Genomic DNA, 10,353 nt, shown 5'->3' on the forward strand with positions numbered 1-10,353 from the left:
CCATTGTTGACAGCCATTTTAAGAAGGGCTTTTGCTCAAAGAAAGATAATAAAACTGTGAATGTAATGTGGTCGGTAGCGCTCCAGTTACAGAGAATACACACACTACTGTTCCTGTTAACTTTTAAACATATTTTTAAATCATTAGCAAAACTCTTGTACTGGCAGTTCAAAGATGAAGTCAAGTGGCTTATGTATATAAAAAACAATACAGGGTCCAACACTGACCCCTGGGGTACTCCACTTCACACAGCTCGGAAGCAACTCTGTCTACCATCCACCTCATTTTCCTCCCAATTTGGAATTGGTGAAGCCATGCGAGGACATTTCCAGAAATACCCAAGCATTGTAATTCTGTAATAAAGCAAATCAAAATAATGTGCACCTTTCCCAGCACACACGACTTAAAATGTCACAACTTCTTCTTCTTGTGGGTTTAAGGGCCACGGCCAGTACAATGGCCCAATGCCCTGCCAATGCAAACTGCTTAAGGCCTCACTTTATATGCGGGAGAGCTGTCTAGATTTTCGGATAAAGTCAGACGTGCACCTCACAACCCGTTCTCGTAACCGAGGGTCCCCGATACCGCCTCCCAGGAGTGTGTGGAGAGACAAACTGAGATCTCCCAGAGATGCCAAACGTTCCCGCAAAAGGGTGCGAAGCGAGTGGAACCTAGGACACCGTAACATGAAATGTTCTATGGTTTCTTCAACCTGAGGACACCACTGGCACCATGGATGCTCTATCATACCCAAACGGTACAGGTGGCTTGCAAGGCCTGTGTGGCCCAACCGTAACCTGGTCATGGCTACATCAATGTCTCTGCAGGGATGGCGTGCCCAAGGGTGTTCAAAGGAGTCAGAGCGAAAACACCCCAAGTGGGAGGCAGGTAGGGAGGTTGCAAGGTGCGCATTCCAGTGCGATATGCAGGCGCTACATGCAAGTTTAGGGAATGTGGCACTATCTGGCGTCACATGGACCAGTGTACTGTATGTCAGTGCTCGCTTTGCTGCTGCATCTGCTATTTCGTTGCCACGGATGCCCACATGTGAGGGAATCCACTGAAGGTGGAGGTACCAGGGAGGAGTAACAAGGAAAAGGAGGTGTTCCATAATAGCATGGACAGTCTTGACATGAGTCACTGGACGATCCGAGAGAAGGAGGGTAAGTGCAGACTGTGAGTCGGTGTATAAGACTACCGATTGAGGCTGGAAGAAAGTCCGGATAAATTCAAGGGCCTGGAGGATGGCTATGAGTTCTGCGGTTAGGACATCGTACCACCCACTGAACAACCAAGTTTGGCACATGGAAAGATCTTCAAAATAAGCCACTGAGGCAAAAGAAAGATGGAGGGGAGTGAGACCCATCCGTGTAAATTCTCAGGAAGTCCTTATAAACCGAGGAGTCCAAGCTGTAAAAGATCTGCCGTGCCAAGACTGCATGTCGACTTCGAGAAAGGTACTGGGAAGTAGGGGGAGACATATGGAGACACATCCTTCCAAGGGGGCACTGGGGAGAGAGGGGCCACTGGGGCAGGCCTGGGTAGATCGAGAGATAGGGTGTGGCAGGCTCGGATGCTGCGGATAATGTACGGTAACCTCACTCGCGGCCAAGTTGGGGGCTGACGAAGGACTGTGGAGAGGCAATAGAGGGAGGAGACCGGATGGCTGAAGGGAAAGGCCGAAATACGGTGAAGCAGCCGACAGTCCAGTTCCATGCGGTAGATGGAAAGGGGCATCACCCCTGACTCTGCATGAAGCGAAATAATTGGGGTGGACTTGAAGGCACCTAGGGCAATGCGAAATGCCGTGTTCTGGACAACATCCAACTTCTTTAGGTGGGTCTGGGCAGCTGATCCATAAAGGGTGGTGCCGTAAGTGACCTGACTGTGGATGAAGGCCAGATATAGTCTGAGAAGAGTGTTTTGATCAGCACCCCAGTGAACTCCTGCGACACACTTCATGATGTCCAGGCGCCTAAGGCATGCCGATTGAAGATGGTCAATATGGGGGGCCCAGGTGAGACGGGGACTGTCCAAATGGAGGCCCAGAAACTTGTGCCGGGTCCGGAGGGTGAGAGGTTCTCCAGCTAGCTGAATCGTTGGCATGGAGAGGAGCCTCCTTTGGCCAAAGTACATAAGAGCACTCTTGGGTGCATTGACTGTTAGCCCCCAATCTGCGGCCCAGGTGGCAAAGGCATCCACAGCCTGTTGGAGGCGATGTTGGGCCTCCCATAGGGAGGCAGCACTGCAGAGGATTGAGACATCATCTGCATAGACTAAGGTGGATATTCCAGGAGGATGAGGGAGGTTATACATCAGGACATTGAAAAGTAAGGGACTGAAGCAAGATCCCTGTGGCACTCCCTGCCTGACTGGGGTAGGGGAAGAGTATGTACCCCCAAGGGAAACACGAAAGGATCGCTCCTCCAAAAAACTTTGCACCCAGGCCAGTGCAGAGCCTGTGATGCCAAGACAGCACAACTTGTACAGTATCCCATCATGGGAGGCAGAATCAAAAGCCCCCTGGAGATCCACAAAGGCAACCAGGAGTATCTTCTTATGACAGGACGCCTGGTGGACGTGATGGTCAAACTGGAGGAAGATGTCAGAAGTCCCTCTCCCTGGGCAGAATCCACATTGTACATCAGACATGCGGCGATTGTGCTCCAGCCACCAGGAGAGCCGACGGCACATCATCCTCTCAAGCACCTTCCCGATATTGGAGAGCAATACAATTGGTCTGTAAGAAGCCGGAGAAGAGGAGTCCCTCCCCGACTTGGGGAAGGGCAAGAGGTGGGAGGTTTTCCAGTGAGAAGGGAAGATCCCTGATGCCCAGCTGTTGTTATAGATGTTTAAGAGCGACATTTGAAGGCGGACAGGGAGATAAATCAGAAATTCGTTAGGTACTAAAATCTGGCCCACATGCCTTCTTTGGTAGTAGGGTCTGCAGAGCAGAGGAGAGTTCTGCCTGGGTAAAAGGAGAGGCTAAGCCTGCTGGGGAGGAGGAGGAGATGCCTGCCTGAGTGACCATGTGTAAGTGTTGAAGATTTGGAAGTGGAGCTGGGGAACCAAATCTAGCTCCAAAGAAGGCAGCCAGTAAGGTAGCCTTGTCTTGGAGGCCTACCAGAAGATTACCCTCCTTTACCAGAGGATACAAAAGGGTGGTAGGGGTGACCCTTCATTGCCCGAATAAAGGACCAGGTCCGGGATGGTGAGCTTGAGAATGACAGGGTTGAGCAGAAAGCAAACCAGGCAGCACGGCGAGCTCAGGTGAGAGTCCACTTGCATTCTGCATCCCTACGACGGTGAGTGTCTCAGTGGCTAGGGTAGGGACATCTCCGCCAGACGTTCCAGGAAGACCTCCTAGCCCGGACAGCCGTGGTGCAGTCCTCTGTCCACCAAGGAACCGTGGCAGTGCCTCGGGAAGTGTTGAGGACCTGTGGAAGGTCGTCTTACCTGCTGCGATCACAGAGGACATAAAGTCCATCACGCAATCATGTATGGGTCCTCCAGGCGGAGGCCCATTGTTTTCAAGGGTCGCCATAAAGGAGGACCAGGACCCTCGTGTGAGGATCCAATGTAGACGAGGTGGAGCAGAGCAGGGTGGGGAGAGATTGGGGACATCTAGGATAACTGGAAGGTGGTCAGACCCCATTTTTGTACATGGACAGGGCTGTAAGCAGAAGGTCCACAAAGGACCCTGTAGAATGGGCACCTGTGGGGTTGGCATAAGGGGAAGCATGGGAGGTTGCCCTTGGTACAGGCTGACGTGGAGGGGCCGGAGATTCACCAGGTGTGGAGCCCGTCTCAGGAGATCTGGGGGAGGTGGCGTAAGATATGTTTGGATCTGAGGCGGGAGTTGTGGCCATTAACGGGGTGGAACTGGCTGACATTACACCAGGCTGGGTGGAAGGAGCTACTGATTCTTGTGCAGCATGTGGGAAAGAGGTCCGATTTGGGTGGGGACGCTGTCGACGGGGCTTGGGTGGAGGGAGAGGGTGGAGCAGCACTGCTGACTGGGAGGTTGGGTGGGAGGACACGGCAACTGTTCGCTCCACTTCACTTGATTCAGTTGGAGATTCACCACCAGATGTTTCAGGAAGATCTTCCAATGCTGAAAAGCGGTTGCTAACCACTGTTATGTATGTTAGACCCTCCTGAACAGGTCGGGAAGTCCGACTGGGAGCTATATATGTTGTCGAGGGGTTGGAGCTGGGAGGAATATGGCCGGATGGATTAAGGGCACGTAAAAGGGTGTTGACATCCAACAGGGCTGACGGGTCAGACCTAGCAGCGTCATGGATGGCAAGTGCCTGCTGGTAGACTGGACACATGCGGGAGACAACTTGGTGTGCACCACCGCAGAAGAAGCAGTAGGGGTCATTAGTGCACTGACCACCCGATGGGGCTTTGCATGGATGGAACCTGCTGCAACGAGAGCAACAAACTTTATTTTTACATGATATTGTGCCGTGTCCAAATCGATGGCATGTATAGCACCTCAGGATGGGAAAAGTGTAAGTCCCTACAGAGTAACATAAGTGGCCAAATATGACCTGCTCCGGCAGGGTGCCCCTGAATTTGAGCCATACCACCCTGGCTGCCACTGCTACCTCACCACCAGGAGGGCGGACCATAAGGCAGGTGACTTCCTCTGGCTGGGAGGAACAGTTTCTAAGGCAGCGAAGATTACTAGCAAGTTCCTCCTCTGTGACATCAGGAGCAACAGGCCCTATTTTCCCATATGAGAACTCGCCACTGGAAGGTGAGCGAGCCAACCAACACCTTACTGGCCAGTCCCCAGGTGGGTGAGGGACTCTGGTGGTACAGTCATTTTGGCCACATCATCTACAAAAACACAGAACCTAATAGCTGCTCCTTTACCTAAAACTCTAAGTGATCCCTCTATACAGTACTTACCCCATGAAGATTTGTTGATGGCATCCAACAACCTGCGAGGATTCAAAAATACAGGGGTGTTGTCAGCCGACCTTGCTATGTAAACGAGGCTCCTTGGTTCACTGGAGACATCACCAACTGGGGCAGAAGGCCGTATCCACTTTTCCGGGGCACCTCCTCGTCACTAGTGGCGGAGGCCGTCCTCACCCTCTTACCAGGGGCAACGACTTCTGCAGCGGCAGGAGCGAGGTCCATATGGACGTCCTGTGTGGCGAGGCCGGTCATGGAAGACTCCATGCCTGGCCGTTGCCCTCACTGTTATAACACTGGAACACTGGTGTTACTGCGATATGCCCAAAATAAGCTGGATGTGACTGTACGGCTGAGATGGGTTAACACCCGAGAGTAAGACGGTCAACAACACGGCCGGGAGGAACACGTCCGACAACGACCGGGTCTAGGCAGCGTCCCAAAATGTCATAACTATCCTGCAGACGACAGCCATTGCGGTAGGTTGTGTATACGTCGCTTAGAGCAACAAGGATACTCAAAAATTTCATTTAAAGGTCTTGTCAAAGTAGTCAATGGAGTATACCAAATTCCTCCAAAAAATCAAGAATGTAAAAAGATATAGAGAGGTGCACGCCACATTATAAGATTATGAAAATAACCCAGGATAAATATCAAACGAACCTCAGACTAATATAAATTATTATATCTATAGTTCAAGAAGAAATAGATAAATAAACGCTGTATTGTAAATTTATGAAAATACATAAGGACAAAATCTCAAAGCCATTCTAATTCCTAACAATGGTGCCTTATTTAAAAACCATTTCTCCGATAAATCTGTATCATTCAAATATACAGCAGAATCACATTCTGCATTCATTTAACTCTTCAGATTCCCGCTGATACTTCAGATAACTCTCTCAGGCCCCTATAATTCACTCTCAGCTGATTAATCATCTGGCATTAGCTGGAGTGAAATATTATATCTGTTCCAACAATGACACACTCAAGCCTCAATCTCTCGACTTTAATTCACTTCCTCATCGTCCACTCCTCCCTCACCCCCATCTAGAAAATTACTCTCGCTCCTTCACTCCCCAGATTCACATCTCTCAGACCCTCACTCCCTATTTTCCCTCTCTCACTCCATCTCATAAATGCTTCTTCTTGCTTCCCATTGCACTTTTATGCTATAATTTCACCTTCAGACTTCTCTCTCTCTCTCCTGCTTCACCTCTGTTCCCTTCCCCTCACTTCTTCCTCTCCAACATCATCTATGTACAAATCACAGCTCCTGCCCGCTCTCTGTTTTTTCCTTACGTAGGCTTCTACTCTTCCGTTTGTCTTGCTGCCTTCCCAATGCCCTATGGAGGCAGGCCAAGAATACTTGGCCAGCAGCCCTGCTTGTATGGAGGCAGGCCAAGAATACTTGGCCAGCAGCCCTGCTTGTATGAAGGCAGGCAAAGAATACTTGGCCAGTAGCCCTGCTTGTATGGAGGCAGGCACAGAATACTTGGCCAGTAGCCCTGCTTGAATGGAGGCAGGCACAGAATACTTGGCCAGTAGCCCTGCCTGTGGTAAGAGGTCACCACAAAGTGTCTTCCATCTTTCTCTCCTTGCTGTCCTCTTCTGCTCTTCTGTCCCGCCTCTCTTCTTGATATTTCCCTGTCTCACCTTCACCTTTTCTCCCCGACACCATTTACACGCCAGCCTTAGTGCCACACAGCCACGGGGCGCCTTGACGCTACTTCTGCACCTGTCCTTAATGCCTTCCTTCCTTCCTTCTTATTTTCTTACTTTTCAGGAACGGTCCCTTTATTACTCCCAGAACGGTCCTTGGTTTCTGACTTCTGTATAATTCAGGAACGGCCCTACTGACCTATCACTGCCACAGCCTCTCACACCTGACCTATTTATGTATGTATGTGTCTGTCCATCTATCCAATATATCTACCACTACATCAGGTGAGTGGATGGTATGTACCAGAGAGAGAGAATCAGTGTCAAAACATTCACGTTATCGAGTTGACCTATTTATGTATGTATGTGTCTGTCCATCTATCCAATATATCTACCACTACATCAGGTGAGTGGATGGTATGTACCAGAGAGAGAGAATCAGTGTTAAAACATTCACGTTATCGAGTTGACCTATTTATGTATGTATGTGTCTGTCCATCTATCCAATATATCTACCACTACATCAGGTGAGTGGATGGTATGTACCAGAGAGAGAGAATCAGTGTCAAAACATTCACGTTATCGAGTTGACCTATTTATGTATGTATGTGTCTGTCCATCTATCCAATATATCTACCACTACATCAGGTGAGTGGATGGTATGTACCAGAGAGAGAGAATCAGTGTCAAAACATTCACGTTATCGAGTTGACCTATTTATGTATGTATGTGTCTGTCCATCTATCCAATATATCTACCACTACATCAGGTGAGTGGATGGTATGTACCAGAGAGAGAGAAAGAGGTACTGATGTCTTTTAATCTGTTTTTGCATCTATCTATCCAATAAAGCTATAGTTACATCAGGTGAGTGGATGGTATATACTAGTTGAAGAAACAGATAAAGAAAAAACACTGATGTCTTTAATATACTTTTGCATCTATCTATCTACCCAGTAAATCTATCACTACAGCAAGTAAGTGGATGGTATGTACTAGATAGACAGACATGCTTATAGACTGATACAGAAAATAATGTTGAGGCCTTTTATCTATTTTGCATCTATCTGTCTATCTATATAATAAATCTATCACTACATCCGGTGAGTGGATAGCACGTAGTAGAGAAAAATATTGATATCTTTAATCCATTTTTGCATCTATCTATCTGTCTAACTAATAAATCCATCACTACACCAGGTGAGTGGATGGTATGTACTGGTATCGGTGGATATCTATATATCCATCAAGAGCACCCGTCTATCTATTTACCTATCTACATACTACATCTATTTACCTATCTATCCAATAAATCTATAAGTTTATCAGGTGAGTGGATGGTATGTACTAGATAGACAGACGTAGATAGTGAAAAAATCAACATCAGTAATTCAACAAATTCAAAAGTAATCTATCTATTTTTGCATCTACCTACCTATCTACCCAAAAAATATCACTACATCACGTGAGTGGAAGGTACGTACTAGAGATGGATGGACAGACAGACAGGCAGACAGCCAGAGATCCATTTTTATCGATAATTTATTGAAAAAGTGTATTTATGTATAATTTACCTGTCTGTATATTTATCTATCCAATAAATCTATCACTACATTAAGTGAATGGATGGTACGTAATAGATAGACAGATAGACAGACAGATAGATAGATAGAGAATTGCTATTTATCATGTTTTAATCTATTTTTGCGTCTATTAATCTATCCAATTCATATATCGCTACATCAGGTGTGTGGATGGTATGTACTAAATAGTTAGACAGAGAAAATATATTGCTGTCTTTTAATATATTTTTACATATCTGTCTATCCAATAAATCTATCATTACATCAGATAGATAGACAGATAGACAGACAGATAGACATGGATGGACAAAGAAAAACTCAAATCATTCTTACTCATCAGATTGAAGGTTGATCTATTTTTGCGTCTATCTATCCGATAAATCTATCACTACATCAGGTGAGTGGATGGTACCTACGACAGACTGAAAGGAAAAAATATATATATATTTTTTTTACAATTTCAAAGTTAATCTATCTAGTCTTCTCTTCCACCTGTCTATCTGTTCAATAAATCTATCACTACATCGGGTGAGTGGATGGTACGTAGTGGGCAAAATGCGTGTCCACATTCGTCTTGGTTGGTAGGCTGATAAATGACTTAGGCGTATGTATCTATCTTTGATTATCGATAGATTAAAGGTGAACTGATGACCTGTTTGTAGGTCATGTGGAAAGATTAGATAATAATAATAATAATAATAATAATAATAATAATAATAATAGTAGTAGTAGTAGTAGTAGTAGTAGTAGTAGTAGTAGTAGCAGCAGCAGCAGCAGCAGCAGTTGTAGCAAATAATAAAAAATAACAATAATAGCTATAATAATAATAATAATAATACTAATAATAATAATAATACATTTCAACTCACCCTGTGTCCATACCAGGCATAGTTTCCTTTTTCCGGCACTTGTGCCACTTGCCTCGCCTCCACAGTAATCCAGTCTGTCCATTCATCACGGCAAACACAATCGCTAACGTCCAATAAAAGGGATTTAATCCCCGAGCTAGGCAACTATGGCCATATAGCCCCGCTAGGTTACAGGAGCGCGCTACCACTCCCGGCACGACAGTCCCGGACGAGGATCGAACTCGCAATCCCTCGATCACGACTCCGATGCTCTGCCACTGAGCCACCGTGTCCCCAACGTCCAATAAAAGGAAAACGCAAAGTTAGTACGAGCTGCGCACACCAACGTCCTCCCACTTCCTGACCCGCGGGGTGACTGACTGCCCGATGGTCTGCAACGCTGCGTCTCAAGGGTCACGTGACCAAGGCAACATTGTGCCTGAGATTCCTCCAGTTAAATTTATGACGATTAAAACCAATATTACACGAATTTTTTACCCATGTTTTAAATCAGTAAATGATACAACAGATTTTACTTGATAGGATCATAATGGAAAGAAAAAAATAAAGTAGAAAATATCACCATCGTAGTGTACGTTGGTCGTTTCTTTTAAAAGACTGCATCTGCGGCAGCTGCCTTCAGGTGTACCATCACTCAACATTGGCAACGCTGATTTACTTTTTAAATCTTTGAATGTTTACAGGTAATGTCTTGATTATTTCTGACCTGCTTGTAATAAACAATGGTAGAGTTTATTTATCTTTAGGGAGATTATTGGTTCTGTGAACCTTATTTACCGTAGTTCAGAGGCTAAATAAGACGATGTTACGGCCCTGCATCCTCACCACAGCATTCCCTCGAGACTGGCGCCATTTCTGCCTCAAAATCTTGTTACCGGTGAACAAACAAGATGTAGATATGGCAAAATAAGCCAAATGATGAGAATTCTGAGATTATACTTGACAAAAATGCAAGAAAATGCTTACGGGACACCCAGATTAAACAAATACGTCCAACAAATGACTACTAAAAGCAAAACACATCTCAGGAAGTTGCCGTTAACGGTCAGCGCCTGCAACTTGGCGCCGCTGTCCTTGCAATGTGTCCTTGAAATGTTTGGACGGTTAAAGGCAGTTGTGGCAGTGTTGGCGCGTCCTTTGCAATAGGTCAGTGATAATAGAGGTTGCACTTAACCCTTTCCCTGCTGCTGCACAAGGCGTCTGTTGTCATCTGATGCAACTGGCCAATTTGACATCTGCAATACTGAGTCCTGCTGGCATAACATTCAACCAGCTTTAGTTATCAGGTAGCAATGAGTCTCCTTGGTTAC

At 46.3% G+C, this 10,353-nt stretch overlaps 1 protein-coding gene across 1 annotated transcript; it reads right to left on the minus strand.

Annotated features, from left to right (window-relative positions):
• Positions 1 to 499: 499 nt before the first annotated feature.
• On the minus strand, positions 500 to 1,111 carry LOC145418398 (uncharacterized). The gene has a single exon (XM_080286801.1). The coding sequence runs from the start codon at positions 1,109 to 1,111 to the stop codon at positions 500 to 502; it is 612 nt and encodes a 203-aa protein (XP_080142927.1).
• Between the last annotated feature and the right edge of the window lie 9,242 nt (positions 1,112 to 10,353).

This window comes from Coenobita brevimanus, chromosome 114, assembly GCF_032717465.1.
Source record: "Coenobita brevimanus isolate Jiangsu-jjx chromosome 114, ASM3271746v2, whole genome shotgun sequence".
NCBI classification, from domain to species: domain Eukaryota; kingdom Metazoa; phylum Arthropoda; class Malacostraca; order Decapoda; family Coenobitidae; genus Coenobita; species Coenobita brevimanus.

Excerpts from the sequence above, each read along its gene's own strand:
- LOC145418398 (XM_080286801.1), bottom strand. The coding sequence starts at position 1,111 with ATGGAACACCTCCTTTTCCTTGTTACTCCTCCCTGGTACCTCCACCTT.